This window comes from Rattus rattus, chromosome 13 (genome assembly GCF_011064425.1).
Source record: "Rattus rattus isolate New Zealand chromosome 13, Rrattus_CSIRO_v1, whole genome shotgun sequence".
In the NCBI taxonomy this organism is placed as follows: Eukaryota; Metazoa; Chordata; class Mammalia; order Rodentia; family Muridae; genus Rattus; species Rattus rattus.
Genome location: NC_046166.1, coordinates 59,206,153 through 59,222,641, shown reverse-complemented (window position 1 = coordinate 59,222,641; position 16,489 = coordinate 59,206,153). Strand labels below are relative to the sequence as shown.

Sequence of the window (16,489 nt, the reverse complement as noted above, 5' to 3'; positions counted from 1 at the left end):
TCCTTCCACAGAAAGTCTTGCCTGGTTACGGGAGATGGCCAGTGCAGCCTCTGTATCCCCCGTTGCTAGGTGAGTTCTTAGATCCAGAGCTGGTCCTTATGGCTCAGGGCTCTGGAAACAGTACAAAGATATGAAGTGCTGGACTTAAAGGAGTGTCTTAGGGTTTTACTGCTGTGGACAGACACCATGACCAGGACAACTCTTATAAGGACAACATTTAAGTGGGGCTGGATTACAGGTTCAGAGGTTCAATCCATTATCATCAAGATGGGACCATGGCAGCATTTGGGTAGACAGGGTGCAGGAGGAGCTGAGAATTCTGCATCTCCATCTGAAGGCAGCTCGCAGAAAGAAGACTGGCTTTGAGGCAGCTAGGAGGAGTCTTAAACCCATGGCCACAGTGACGCACCTACTCCAACTAGGCCACTCCTCCTCATAGTGCCGCTCCCTGGGCCAAGCATATGCAAACCATCAAAGGAGAATCAGCTTGCCCTGAGATTCTCTATAATGACTCTACCATCCTGCCGTCCTGGGCTTCGGTTTTGTTGCTCGTAGAATGATGGTGGTGAGGGGCTTAGCTGTCACGTGTAAGCTTTATGTAGGAAAGACACAGCTCCTTCAGATTCTGTTCCTCTACTTCAGCTCCTGGCTCTCGATAGTTCCTAATACTTCCCTTTCTAGACTCTTAGTCTCTTGACTTCCCTGGGTAAATGTTTTCTTACACCACATTTCACCACAAACAAACAAAACAACAACAACAACAACAACAACAACAACAACAACAACAACAATACAACAGAAACCGTGGATGTGGCAGATGACTCTAATGAGGTCAAGCTGCCCCAGGCCAGTCTGAGGGATTCTCAGTGTCACGCAGTCACTCTCTGCAGTCAAAGACATACATTCAATGGAGTGCTCAAGGGAGGCTTAGTTTGTACAGCTTTGCCAAAGTTGATGAAAGGGGGCCAGCGAGCTGGCCCAGTGGGTGAAGGCACTTGCTGCTAGACCCGAGACCTGAGTTCAGTACCCTGGATCCTGTGGTGGCTGGGGACAACTGGCTCCTACGAGTTGTCCTTAACCTCTCTGCGTGTGCTGTATCTCACAGGTGCCAGCAAGCACACGTTCACTAATAGATACAAGGAGTAATTTTAGTGCATGGTTTAAAGAAAGCCATACAGCAGAAAACCATATTTAGGATCTTAAGTCACACAAGTTTGGACGCCGATTAAGCTAACACCTCTAGTTAGTATGGGCCACGCGTCCCAGCCTTCTGAGGCTGCTGTCTGAGGTGGATAATAAAGTTGTGGGGTTGGATTTGGTTCAGCCATCACTCGGTACTGACGTTTATGTAGTTTTCTGACACAAGCAGTGGTTCTCCAACCTTCCTGAGGCTGCAACCCTTGATTACAGTTCCTTATGTAGTGGTGACCGCCCCCCTCCCCCCACCCTAAAATCATTCTCACTGCTACTTCATAACTGCCGTTTTGCTGCTGTTATGAATCGTGAACACCTGTGTTTTCTGATGATCTTTTGGGGGTCGTGACCCACCAGGTGAAGACCACTGCTTTAAGGTGTCAAATGTGACAGAACTACGTGTCTGATCACCAGAGACCTTCCCCCTGGTTGAGATGCTTTAGCCAATCATTGCCTTCATCACGCCCACTCATTTAGCTCTGGATCTACTCACTTATGCTTTGGAACCCCCACGATCCCCCCTTCCTCCTCACACCTTCCTTTTTTGTTCTTTTTAAATAGCATCAGATTAAATAGCTTCAGAACATAAGCTAGCTAATTCTTTATGTGTGCAAGCATTGAAGCTTGTTCACGAGCACTAGAAGGGAGGAACCAGAATCTCCATGGTGATTGGATCAGGAAAGTTGATTAAGAGTTCTTTTTGTTGTGGTTATTGTTTTTGTGCTTAGTGATTTTTTTTTATAGTTTTATGTGTGTTAGTGTTTTGCGTGCACGTATGTCTGTGTGCGAGTGTCGGATCTTGGAGTTACAGACCGTTGAGAGCTACCACATGGGTGCTGGGATTTGAACCTGGGTCCTCTGGAAGAATAGTCAGTGCTCTTAACCACTGAGCCATCTGTCCAGCCCTGATAAGTGTTCTCATTAGCATCAGAACAAACCTATGCTCGCTCGCGGTTTAAAACCTACTCTCCATGACTTACTTTCCTAATGGGAACTTTGCCTGCTTTGTCACACTTCATTTTCCTTTCATCCCTGTTGGGGGTCCACCTTTTATGGAGACAGTCCCGGAGAGCCTCCGAGCCCCAGGAGCCAGGCAGGAGCCAGGCAGGAGCCTCTTCTATCAGCAGACAACATTGGGTCAGTCCATGGTTTTGCCCTAGACTACAGCTTGCTCTCCAATGACAGTGGAGAACGCCTGGCTATTTTTGCTCGTGTGGCCACACCTAGCATTTCCCCTGGCTGAGTGCTTTACTGCTGTAGAGCTTAGGGAGAGCATTCATACCTGGCTCAGAAGGGCACTTCGAGAGCTAAGCTGGGCTTTGTTCATGATGTGGTCTTTATCCCCATCCATTCTTCAGTAAGGAAGGCAGGCATTTGTGTTTGCAGAGACCTCAAAGCAGAAGCAGTACATAGATGACTTACCTTCCAGCACCAGATACCCGCTTCTCTCTAAAGCCTATGCTCTCTGGGAAGACTGCTGAGGTGTTACAGTGGACGGAGAGAGAGCCTCTCTAAAACAGAAGGCAGAAGAGGGCTTCTTAAGACTCACGAGCAGAGGCCAGCTGTTCCTTCTAGCAAGTAGGACCACTTCCAGTGTGGCCTAGCCTCTGGTGTGTACACATGTGCGTGCATGCCTGTAGCCCTCAGTGAGGCAGGATCCTATTCTTGAGTTTCTGCTTTTTATATAGTCCTGGGCATCAGACATGGTACCAGGGGCTGGTGCTGCTAATTCCGAGAGACCAGTTGATGGCCACTGACCTATTCACTGAGGTCAAGATGGACTGGAAGCTACAGGGGCTTGTAAACCTGCCAGACTCTTTTGCTTTCCTAGAGAAGAAGACGGGAATCTTTTAATGCTCAGATTGAATTTCCTGCCCTGTGCAGGGATAACAAGTATTCTTACATGTGATTTCCCGGAAGAAAAGGAACTCTTGCTGTACATCAGGGTGAGTGATGGCCAATCTGTTCCTGAGACAGCATGGCTTCTTCCTCCAGGGGTAATCTTAAATATTCGTGTGTGACAGGCCAAGGAGACCCAGCAGGCCTCCCACAGGAGCTTGGGGTATATATCAGAGACTGGCAGGTGGAATAGAGGGATAAATGGTGCCTGAGTTGGAAGGACGGGAGCCTAAGTTGGACAGACAGGAGGCCAGAGCTTGGGTGTCCTGCCTCCTAGGGTGGGGTTTATTCCGTCTTGTTATAGTTCGCCCCAGAACACCATCTGGGCATCTGGAAGTTGCTAATAGGACATCCTCACCAGCATGTCCTAGCCTGTGCATGGCTTAGACTCAAGCCCAAGTAAGGGGTCCATTGATCACAGGACTGAGATCTGTGTGAGCCCCAATCCATCTTTTGTTATTAGCTATTGATCTCAAATTTCTGTCCCGGTGACAGGAACCTGACTGACACATGTTAGTAGAAGATTAAGGAGATATCATCAAGGAACCCTAAAACTGCGCAAAATCCACCCCTGTAAAATCAAATTCATCTGGTGCCTGGATGCTACCCCATAATCTGTCACACCAACTTTACTGGCTCCAACTTTACCCTTGCTCACTGATTAGATCTGTGCCGGCCAGAGCCTCTTCATGCTGCCCCTACCCTCCTGCCCCATGTGTATACAGAAGAAAAGGAAGACAGTCCACGGACCATGAAGAAGGTAAAACAGGGAAAATAATGTTTCAGCCTCTTGAGAGATGTCCCTCCCACCATGTCTGCTGCAGCCAGGATGAGGGGGACCAGCAGGTTCAAAGGGACAGAGAGATAGTCTCAGGTCCGCATGCACGAATGCTATCAGACACAGGTGGTGGCTGGACCCCATCCTCGCTTGTACATTCCTGGTCCAAACCGAGAAAGGATTAGCAGGCAGGGGTCCACTTGTCTCCACGGCAGACGCTGTGAAACACAGATCTCCTCATTCCACAGATCTACAGACACAAGAAAACACCACAGTGGTGTTTCAAAAATCATAGAGCCTCACCCTTCTCTCTCTTCCTATCTCTCTCTGTAAGACGGTGAATTAATAAGCTAAGTCAGGAGTTAGGACCCAGAGAGATGCTTTTAGCCTCACAAGACCTGACAGCTCACTGAGCATCAGGAAAGTGCACTTTAAGAAACCCACACCGACATCGGGAGGTGACTTGTGACTATTTTCATCAGGCAGCTGGTCACGGTCCCCTTGGGTTTCATCAGGCTTTGAACCACTCGCATTTTGTTTTTTTAAACCCTGATCCTTTCCAGTGGAAACACTCTGTGCTTGAAAGGAAAACGTCTCTCGGAAGCAGACGTCATGGCAGGCTTCCTAAGGGTCTTCTTGGTTCTCAGTGCCACTCTCTCAGGTAAGATCACCTTAAACTAAACTGCGGGTGTCAGGTTCCTCAAAGGAGAGAAAACAAACCTGTGGGTCACGGTACTAGTGTCAAAGCCAGACGTTGATCCCTTCAAGGTAACGTTTAACATTAAGTACCTCAGATGGAGAACTCCACGAGATCTCTGTAAACGGATTGCTAAAGAAGCCAGTGCTTTTGAGTTCGGTTTAAGGCTTGCTCATTTCCTGCATGCTGCTCTCTGGAGTCACTGTGTATCATGAACTGGATGGACATAAAAGAGTTTGGAAATGTTACTGTGTGCATTGCAGGTTGCTCCCAGGATTATTAAAGTGCTCAGCAGAAATTTACTACGTGGATATTTCATATCACGTCAACCAACAATTGCCGGGTCTCTGGGTAGATATTTAATTTTCTACAATGTATCCCATGGACCTGTTAATAATGTAATACATTTTTGTAAACTAGGAAGTTTTATTTATTTCAATATCATAATAAAATGTCTGTGCAATGTCTTGCAAGTCATAAAAATGATTATCCACGTTTGGATGTTTAGAATACATCTGACTTTTTTCTTTGCCTTAATTTATTACTATGTTTCTTTTACTGTGAAAGAATTGGTTCCTACAGTGCACTTCCCAAGGATAACCTCAGTGGTTAGCAAATATAAAACCAAATGTCTGTTTGCTATGTGACCAATGGAAAAAAGGATTGTTGATAAGAAAAGAGAATTAATAGATGATAAAAACACAAAGGGGGGGGTCAGGCAACGAGGATGGCACTCCTGAAGGTTTAGTGGACAGTGGTCACTTACACACCAGTTTTCTGGGATTTGGAATAATTTGTTACAAAACTTAGAAACAAAGAGGTTTTGTCCGGAAGCTAAGAGCAAGATCTTGAGAAGTGTAGTTCCATTAGTAATTTGTCTTTATTTCTCAGTGGTATTCTTTTTTCCGCAACATTTGATTGTTACAACTTTTAGACTGAGAGCTGAACTTGTAGAACCAAATCCTACACGTAAACATCATAGGCTGTGAGATCTACATGAACACTGTCCTGCACAGCTTCAGAAGTCGCCTTCTACCATGCCCATGCTCCAAAGCAGGAAGAGTAACATCTGAGTGCAGGGGACACCAAGCTCGTTCCAAACAGCACCAGCTCTGTTCTCCGAAAAGTCTTAAGTATAGTCTCGCAGTCATAATGATAGTCAACTTTTGGCTGTTTGGCATATGATGAATGTTCATCCATCTGACTTCTTTTGCCTTAATTTATGAGGACATTCCTTTTACTCTGAAAGAACTGGTTCTTACAATGCACTTCCCAAGGATACCCCCTCCCTCAGTGGTTAGCAAAGATAATTAGCATTAACTCTAGGTTTACCGCTGCTGTGTCCTCTGTGCACAGTAAATAGATAGTCCATCGGAAAATTGAAAGTGCAAGAGAACCTGGGACTTTTTCTCCAGTGTGGAGGCTGCAACAGTGGACCTGTATTCTCTGTGTGTATGTTTCTCAGAGAGCATGATGGTAATCTAATAACCCGGGACCAACCTCACTCTGAAACCTTGGGAGCTGGTGCGAATTTTGAATGGACCTCTCCTTCCTTATGTTTCTGCACCTTACTATTCAATGTAACAATATTTAATTACACAAGTTCATTTTTCAGACAAAACTGGATACCCTTTCGTTCCTTTTTGTACTTTTGGGTTTGGTAGCTAAGAACATTGCGTACTGCTGTGAGACAGCTCGTGTTCAGTTTTCCACATCTGCGTGCTTGTGTATGTTCCCAAAGAAAAGGAACCTTGGCTGATTTGCCTTCCCAGCCCCCTTCCTATGGGACGATGTCTGTTTATTCACTTAATGAATATTTATGAGGCATCCTCTATACCCTGGGAATACTCCCAGGGTGTGCGGCAGCATGGGAGAATAGAGAAAAGACATTCTAATAAACTCCCAAGCTTGGAAGAATCCATCAAATATTTACTGTTTGTTTTCACCCTGAGTACCAGATGCACAGGCTAGCAGAAGCGACTGCCATTCCTGTGGCATTAATAATAGAAAGAGAAACCAAAATACAGCAAAAAAAAAAAAATGTCAAAAGCATTGCGTCTCTCCACCACTGTTGTTGAAACTATTCAACTATTAAAACTTTTTCAATCATTTCTTTTCACTCATAGTCGAGGGTCACCAAAGATGCTATCTTTAGCAATATCTGTAACAAACCGTGGGAAGTTTCATTGGTTTTCTTGTCAGTTATTCCTCCAGATGAGTGAGTTTGTCAAACTCTGAGAAAAGGAAGACTGGTATGGGAACGGGAAGAGAGGAAGGGGCCGTGGTGGTTGAGACCAGGAAAATTCGTCAGGAATAAAGAACCTAGAAGGGAGAGCCTTGGTTCCAGAGGAAGAATTCTGCCTGGAGCTGGCACCGGGCACCAGTGGAGGGCTGTGCCCAAGGAGTGACACATTAAGCGTTCTCTTTTATAGTTCCTAAACTAAACCGAAAAGGTCTCAATTAGTGTGCCATACTTTGGGGCCACTGCAGGGATGCCAAGTCTCCTGTAAGCACAGGAGGACCCAGAACAGTCATCTGCCCCACCCTTACCCGGCACAGGCTTTGCTTAAGATGGAGATTGAATCAGGACCAGATATCAAGTCTCTAACTCTGGGCCTGGTACGCATTGTTATTCAGCACAGATCGGCCAGATTCTTGTTTTAATGAGGGAGGAACTTGGCGAGGGTCTTGGCATTCTGAGCCAAGAGAAGGACATTCCAGACTCCAAATTCCTTGTGTGGAAAAAAGCAGCAGGAGGCATAGAAAGAAGCCTCTGACTTTAACCATGTGTTCTCTGGCTCTGTTTGTTCCTTTTTTTTCTGGTCCTCTACCTCAGAATTTATGTAGAGAAAATATTTATTTTTTTCCCAGGAAAACCCAGAGTGTAAGTAGAGAGATGAGGAACAGGAGAAGATGGGAGAGACCGAGAAAGCCCCGTCAGGTGGCTGCTGCAAGGCACACATTTAATAGATGCTCGAGAGATCATTTCAAAGCCACGAGATAAGGGGGGGGGGGAGAATAAGGATTTCATTTAAAGAAGGAACATTTCCTCCCTGTAAAATATTCTTTGTCTACCTCCAAGGAGAATGATTGCAGACTGACAACCTCCACTAGAGAAACTCTGGGCAAAGTGATGAAGCCCGAAGGCCAGACATCAGCTACAGAAAGGGAACTCCTGAGCAGATTGTGGAACACCAGGACGAAGTGCTCTCCTGGGATCACACTGACATCATTTGTGCCTTAGTTTTAGAATCTCAGACTCTTCCAAGTGCTGGGCCGCACTAGACACCAGGCTCGTCGAGCGTGTGACGAAGTACCCGCAGTGGGCAATTTGTGAGCGTAAAATGTTTATTTTATCTTGCAGTTGGATTTTCTAGTCTATGATCAACTGATCTTCTTTAGGGACTGGGGTGAGCCGGCCCATCGTGGCGGGAGGGGAGACTTGGGTGGGGGGGCTGCTTATCTCATGAGCCCGAGTACGAAAAGGATTCCAGTATCTTATAATCCCCTCAAATGTACCCTTCAGGACTGTAAAGATCTTCCCCACTCTACTTCTTAAAGGTTGGGGTACATCTCAAGAGCCACCACCCAGCACATGGGTCTTGGGACCACTGAAGATCTAGACCACAGCAAACAGTAAAGCACTCTGGAACCTGCATGGTGTCACCAAACATCATCAAAAACAGCGATACTAATGAACACGTGTTCCTACAATCAGGCCATTGAGACCACTTTTACCCCCCCCCCCACACACGCACACGCACACACACACACTTCATACACCTATATCTAATCTATACCCATATCTAATCTATATCTATATTAGGGGATAACAGTGAAGACAAATCACCCACCACCTTGCAACCCTCAGATAATCATGGGCATGCAGGATGGTCCGACTTTGCCATCTGCAGATCACCAGCTGCTGTTTATTTCCAGCCTAGAGCTAAGCAAGTCGCTCCTCTCTCGTATCACGGCCTCTTCAGCTGACAACGCAGGGAGGATTAGCACGGAGAGCCTTTTCAGCGCATTCTGCCTTCTCTATCATTTCCCCCTTACCACTGTTCTTCACTGACACTGACGATGGGGAATGCAGGCTTCCTAGAGATTCCAAACCTGCCTCTCCTAACATCCCAGAGCATCTTCTGGCCGTGCCAGCGGGCAATGGAGTGCCTCTTAGAGTGTTGGTTTTATACGATCAATGTAAAGGATGAATCAGCTCGCAAGACAGAACCAATTCATTCCTGAAATCTTGATTACCTGTAGTTTTCTGTACCTCAGGGAGCCAGGGCCTCTGCCTCGTCTGTCATAGATCGTGACCACTGCTAATTCATTTGTTCACTCATCACCCGTCATCAAATATTTATCAAGGCTATAGTTTGAAAGAATACGCCCACTGTCATTAATATTTTATTTTAAAAGGACAAATCGTTAACTCGCCTGGGCTCATCTCCTGATCGTGCCATAGTTTCTAAGGCATGAATTTATTTATTTTATTTTATTTACTTATTTAAAGCTTGTTTGCTTCAGTGAATTTTGCTTCGGTCAAAGCAGACTTGTCCCCGTCAGTTCCAGCTTGCCACAATGCAGTAAACACCACAAGTTGGTGGTTTAAGCAATAGGCAACCATTTCTCCCAGTCCTGAGACCTGAAGTTCTTGCTCAGGGTCCAGCATTCCTGGTGAGAGCTCCCTTCTTGGATGGCAGGTATTTCTCCTGGATCCTCACACAGCCCCTTCCCCTGGTCCCTCTCCTTAGGGGCTGAGTCTTCAAACATACTCACCTAGGGCTTGGGGGCTTCTACATATAAATTTGGGCCACACAAACATTTAGTCTGCTCTAAGCAGTACGAGTTTATATGCTATGGGAGCCCCACCTTTTAAATTGGTCAGACAGTTTGAAATGTGTTTTCTTTCACGGGGGAACACAGTCACACATTACTCTTGGAACCGGGTGAAAAGCAAGACCCGGATAAGCTTAGACACAAGCACAAGCTCCCTTATTTCCCTTCAAAAGAATTGTACAAAGTTTTTGTACAGTTTTCTGGATGGGCCTGAAAATTCAACGACAAGGGCCTTGTTTGTCCTTAGCAAGACCTACGTCATAAATATTCTCACATAAATATTCTCTGGGCCCAGGGCTGTTTGAGCTAAGAAACCTATGGGGAGGGAGGGAGGGAGGGAGGGAGGGAGGGAGAGAGAGAGAGAGAGAGAGAGAGAGAGAGAGAGAGAGAGAGAGAGAGAGAGAGTGTGTGTGTGTACACATGCACATGCACAGACAGATACAGGACGTTACTCTGTAGTTACTGACATCACTCGAGTGTCTCAATTGACCATTTGAGACAACATTGGTGCTAACTGGGTTAAACTGGAATAGAGAGGCTTCCTAGGCAGTTCAGTCTATGACCCAGTAGCTTAGTCAGGTGGTGCCAGTGAGACAGATGAGGGAGACCGACCTCTCCTTGGCGCACTGGGCAGGTGTTTTTCATGGTTACAGGGCTGTTTAACACTAACACTAACAGTATTGATTATATGCTTTTCATCTGACTACAGTAAGCAATACTTCTGATGTCACTCTTGTAAAGAAGCAAAGATGATGAAGGACTGGACTGAGAGATGGTCCAGTGGCTAAGAGTACTTACTCCTCTGCAGAGGACCCCAGTTGAATCCCCAGCACCCACATAGTGGCTCACAAGCGTCTGTAACTGCAGTTCCAGGGGATCGGAAGCTGCCTTCTGAACTCCGTGGGTACCAGGCTTTCAAGTACTGCACATACGCATGCGCAGGAAACGCACGCACGCACGCACGCACGCACGCACGCACGCACAGGAAAAAAGATAAATCTGAAAGAGTGAAAAGTAAAACTGGAAGACGGGGCAATTTGTCTCTTTAATTGGTAGCAGCAGGAGTTTCCCTTGCTGCCCCAGATATCTCGAACCAAGGCGCTGTCAGTCAAATGTTAGCCATGTTGGTATTATCTCTGAGGGCAGATGCAAGGGGTGGGGCCAACTCTTCCATGCTCCTGTCCCTAGGGCTGGCTCCCCTACACCTACCCCACTAGGACCAGCTCGACTGTGTTGCCTAAGCAAGATGTGGTTCACTCTTGCAGCCAGTGAGGGCCAGGAGTACTATAGTTAGCAAGGGGCAAGGCCAGCTCTCTTACACTGCTTGGGCCAGCTCTGTGCAGCCCTCAGACGTCAGTATGACCCCGGGTGGCAGCCTAGACCAGGCACATCCACATAGCCTTTGGTGGTAACACGGGCCAAGGACGTCAATGCAGACTCTCATGCTGCAGGACCCAGACATGACCTTCAGCAGCAACACAGGCTAGGGCATCACCATAGTCTCGGGTGGCAGCACAGGCCACACACACGGGGGTCTTTCACCACCCCTGCCTTTCCAGTTCCGCCTCTCTTCACAGTGCCCAAACCATTCTGCTGCTCTTTCTCTCCCATTTCTCTACCACACAGTGTCGACTGAGCCTTTGGGTGTCTTCTGCCCCACCCTTGCCACATTGGCTCTTACACTTTTTCTTTCTTCCACAGGGTTTCCTGAGCCCAGAGGGGAAGGATTTGACGGAGGCATCCTATTTAGGGTTGAGTTTAGGTCTTTTATTAGTTGCCCATCTGCTGCAGGAGGAAGCCTCTCTGATGATGGTTGAGCAAGGCGCTGATCTATGAGTATAGCAGAATGTCACCAGGAGGCATTTTATTGCTACATTTGCAGAATAATAGTATTTTGTTTTACCCTAGGCCACCGGGCTCTCATGTTCTTGCTCATCCAGGCAGTGCTGGGTATGGATTCCATCCTATGAAGAGAGCCTTAATTCGAATCTGATATTGGTTTGGGCTACCATTGCACTAGCTTGTCTTGCAGATAGGTCACCATGGCTGATGGAGGATTTGTAAGCTGGGTTGGTGTTGCTGTTTCCCCTTTGGTACCCTGCTGAGTACTTTCCAGTACCAAGCAATGCCGTCTTTGTGGAATGTTCCCTTCGATGAAAGTGTAGCATTCTTCACTGTCTCCTCTGTTTAGTTTTGATTCGAAGTCTATTTTATCAGGTATTAAAGCGCCCACACACTGTGTCTGTGGGTGTGTGTCTGTGTGTGTGTCGTCCTCTTTTTGTTTGCTTGTCTGAGATTTGTCATTCTTTGTGTTTCCTTGGGTCTGATTATGTTCTTGAGGTTGGAGTTTTCCTTCTAGCACCTTCTGTGGGGCTGGATTTGCATATACATATTGCTTAATTTTGGTTTTTATCTTGGAATGTTTATTTTCTTCATTTGTTGTGATTGCAAGTTTTGCTGGTTATAGTAGCCCGGCCTGGCGTCTATGGCCTCTTAGAGTCTGTAGCACATCTATCCAGCCCCATTGGAGTCTGCTGAGAGGTCACGTGTAATTCTAATAGTTCTGCCTGTATATGCTAGTCAGCCTTTTCCTCTTGCAGCGTTTAATATTCTTTCTTTGTCCTGCATATTTTAGTGTTGGTTTTTTGTGTGCCAAGGGGACTTTCTTTTCGGGTCCAGTCTACTTTTTATCCTGTGTGCTTTGTGTACCTGGGCATCTTCTTTAGGTGAGAGAAATTTTCTTGCATGATTTTTTTGTTGAAAATATTTTTTGTGCCTTTGACCTGTGTTTCTTCTCCTTCCTTTATTCCTGTCATTCTTTTTTTATTTTATTATTAATGGTTTTTTATTGGATATTTATTTATTTACATTTCAAATGTTATCCCCTTTTCTGGTTCCTCCCTCTCCCATGCTCCCTCCCCCTGCTTCTACGAGGATGCTCTCGCTCCCTCCCACCCACCCACTCCCTCCCTCCCACCCACCCACTCCCACCTCAACAGCCTGGCGTTCCCCTACACTGGGGAAACGAGTCACAGGACCATGGGCTTCTCTCCTATTGGTGCCAGACAGTGCCATCCTCTGTTATTATGCAGCTAGAGCCATGGGTCCCTCCATGTGTACTCTTTGGTTGGTGGTTTAGTCCCTGGGAGCTCTTGAGGGTCTGGTTGGTCGATTTTGTTCTTCCCATGGGATTTCAAATCCCTTTAGCTCATGAAATTCTTAGGCAAATGGATGGAGCTAGAAAATATTCCTATTATTCCTAAATTTGGTCTTTTCATAGTGTTTCAGATTCCCTGGATATTTTTGTCTTTTTATTCCACTTAGCTTTGTTTTTGACCGAGGTATCCGTTTCTTCTGTCTTGTCTTTGTGCATGAGATTCTCTGTCCCATCTCTTGCATTCTGTTGCTAAGCTTCTTGTTGTAATTCCTAAGTGTTTCAATTCCAGATTTCCTTATTTTAAAAAAAATGATTTTATTTATACTCTCAGGATTTGAATAGTTTTATTCATTTCCCTCCACTGCTTGTGTTTGTATTTTCATAGATTTCTTTAAGGCATTTATTAATTTCCCCTTTAAGGACCTCTATCATATAGATGAAGGTTATTTGAAGGTCATTGTCTGGAGTTTCAGCTATGGTGTATTCTCACAGCCTGCTATGGTAGGGTGGTTGATCTCTAGTGGAGACATACTATCCTGGCTATAACAGATGTGTTTTTATGTTGACATCTACACATCTGGGGTTAGGACGATTATAATTCTAGGTCTTATGTTTGTTGGTGGGTGTCTTGTTCCTTGCTTTCTGTTGCCCTCTCTCATTCTTAGGAGGGTGTGGTGGCTGTATGTTGCTTGGTAGGAAATTCTTCTGGGATCCTGCTAGGTACAGCCACTGGGGGTTACAGGTAGACTGTGTTTCCAGGCATTCAGAGCTGTACTTAGAAAGGGGATGGGCTAGAAGAGGGGTACTGAGGGAGTCCACAAGAAGGCAGAAAGCAGGGTATTCTATGAGTGTCAGCTTAGTCCTGGGGATAGGGGTAGAGAATGAGAAGCCACAACAGGATATCTGCTACAGAGCCTGGGATGAGACTGAGGAATGGGCCATGGAGGAAGGTAGGGAGAAGGAAGATCTGACACTTGCTTCCTTGGCTTACTTGCTTCTCTGGTTGGCATGACCTTGGAGTTCAGGGAATGCCTGCTGGAGTTGGGTGCTGGGACAATGGAATGAGTCAGGGGGAAGGCTGGAGAAGAAGATCTGTGTACAGTAGGTGTCTGCTACAGAGCTGGTTGGGTCTGGGGGATTGGATCTGGAGGGGAGAAGGGGGAGGGGAAGATCTGTTCCTCATCTGGTTTTCAATGCTTACTTCAGGGTAGTAGGCAGGCAACAGTCTAGAGAGACGGAGCAACAGCAGGACTCAGGGATCCAGAGTCTGTGCCGTGGTGGCAAGGGGTTGGAGTGGGTTGAGGAGATGCTGGGAAGCCATCAGGGTGAGGTCTGTTTTGAACTTGGGGTGGGAGGAGGAGGAGGAGGAGGCGAGCAAATACCTTTTCCAACAAGAGGCTCCAGGGAGTCTCCATCTTCCCTCCACCGACATTTCCAGGAAGCTTTTAGGTTCCTTAACCTGCTGCTGCCCTGCTTCCCTGCTCTCTCTGCTTATTAATAACAGCCGAAGCACTAAAGTTCCAGGAGGGTGAGCTTTAAATGAATAAATGCAACTGTAAGGCCATACTTCTGGCTGTTTCTCACATCAATGCTTTCACATTAATGTATTTTGTATTCCTACGGATGCATTCTTGAGTGGGAGAGAAAGGGTGAGGTACAGCTTCAGCTACAGTCCATCTTCTGCTATTGTCTAACCCTGACTAATACACCATCTTTTTAAGGTTCTCGACAGCATAACCATAAGGCCATAAATACCTACACGGTCCTTTGTAGAACTAGTTTATTGCCCTACTTGGCCTTGAATGTGGAATCATAAGGTGATATATGTGCCCTCTGGCCCTATGACTGCTGCGTTAATTAGGCAGTGTGAACTTTTGGACATCAAGTATAGAGAGTTAAAGTGGCCCCAGGAAGAAACGGTATGGATGGAAAAGTAGAAAATTATATATAATTCATAAATAAATAATATTAGAAGGAGATTACATGAGGTTATGGAATTGCTAGGATGAAGAAATGAAAATTAGAGAATTAAAAGATGATGTAGAAGCATCTAAAATGTTAATAATCTGTTTTTCTAGCTGTTTGAAGAGTTGGAAATAATAATGCCTGGAAATAACAGAGAGCTGTTTTACTTACATAAATTCAAAACTTAGTAAGAAATTATTTTAATTATAGGAGTCTGTTATCTTTCTTCTTTTACATTAAAATAGTTACTGACGACTGCTAAATGCCATACCCAGAAACACAAGAACTGTGCCTCACTACCTGTGAAGAATAGGTTGGGTTCACCTTTAAGGAAATGTGCTTATGTTCTGAGTTTAGTTCTGCTCTAAGGAAATGGGGATTGAGACTATTGATCGGCGACTCAGAATTTATGTAAATTTAATAAAATTTCATAATTAACAATTATGAAAGCCTTGATGATGTAGCTTTAGTGAATAAAAGACTAGGTTCAGGGTCTCTCTGATCCTTAATCTGAAGAATGATTGAGTTGAAGAATAAAGAATATTGAGAAATATCAGGGAACAGAGTGAATACCTTAACTAACAGCTTGAATCTAAAAAAAAGGTAATTTTTTATTTATTGTTGACAGATTCATACATTATATAAAGTATTTTGGTCTTATACTCCCACACATGATGTCCTTTGTTCCCCTCCCACTCCCTCTTGCAGCTCTGTCTTGCCAGCAGGACCCACACCCACCTTCATGTCTTTTTTTCTTAATAATCCTGAGTTTAATTAGGGTTGCTTGCATTGCACGGATGTTGGGTTATTACATCACATGGTGTTGGATCATGGACAACTTCTCAGTGGCTACACTCTTGAAGAAAAATGTCTCTCCATTCCCTAGCTGGCATTAACTCAACGAGGGACAGGGTCTGGTGAGGCTCTTCCCCACGCATATTGGAAGGCATTTTAAAAGGATGAGTAAAGTTTAATATCATATTTTCTCTTTCTTTCCTTGTATGACAGATTTTGAAAAAAGTGTCAAATTATAGCCACAGAGTGTCTTCTTGGTATATATATCAATATATATCAATATATCAATATATCAATTTCTATCAATATATATATTGATAGAAAGCACAATCCTTGTATTTTACCCATTAATATTAACACTTATAAACTATTAATTAAGACATCTAAGAACACTTTAAAGGTTTGAAACTATAAATCTTTTCCCAAGAGAAAAACGCAAGGTCTTCCTTTTCTTCAGCCTTTTTAAAATTTTAAAATGTATTTAAAACATGATGACATCATTCTCCTTCTTCCTCCTATGACTGCCATGTTGTTACACACACACACACACACACACACACACACACTCATACACACACACACCACACACACATACACTCCCACACTCACACACACCCACACACACACCACCCCACCCCACACACACACACACACCCACCCACACACACACACCCACACACACACACACACACACACACACACACACACACACACACACACACACACACACACAAACAGACACACACACACACACACACACACACACACACACACACACACACACACACACACACACAGGAAGGTGGATTGATGAGGGACAATACAGATGTCCCATTCAGGGCCGAGCACTCACCAGTTATTCTCAGTACTTTGTACTGTCATGATTCTCTGCATCGACATCTGACCACTGCACAAAAAATGTCTCTGATGAAGACAAGGGGTAGCAGTAAAACATGAACTTAGACATAATGACATAGAAGGCTGTAGAGGTTTGGTCTTATCGTAGTGCTAAGTGGAGGCCTCCAAGACCTGGAGTCCACACGTATATCCAAGGGTGGGGTTTAGGATTCCCAGGCTTGAGAGAAGGTTTGAGAGAAGCCACCATGGGTTAGGCAAGTCATGAAAACATGGGCCTGAGAGATGACCAATTGGAGCTAAGACA

General features: G+C 45.2%; 1 protein-coding gene across 2 annotated transcripts in view; it reads left to right on the top strand.

Annotated features, from left to right (window-relative positions):
• Positions 1–4,337: 4,337 nt before the first annotated feature.
• Positions 4,338–16,489, top strand: part of Chrnb3 (cholinergic receptor nicotinic beta 3 subunit) — a 29,775-nt gene continuing 17,623 nt past the window's right edge. Inside the window, exon 1 of one of the 2 annotated variants that reach the window (XM_032918917.1) lies at positions 4,338–4,532. In XM_032918917.1, the coding sequence (XP_032774808.1) occupies positions 4,484–4,532 (49 nt within the window). In that variant the 5' untranslated portion in view covers positions 4,338–4,483. Of the gene's footprint in view, positions 4,533–12,855; positions 12,900–16,489 lie in introns of those variants that run through there. The other variant, XM_032918918.1, reaches the window with a different exon arrangement.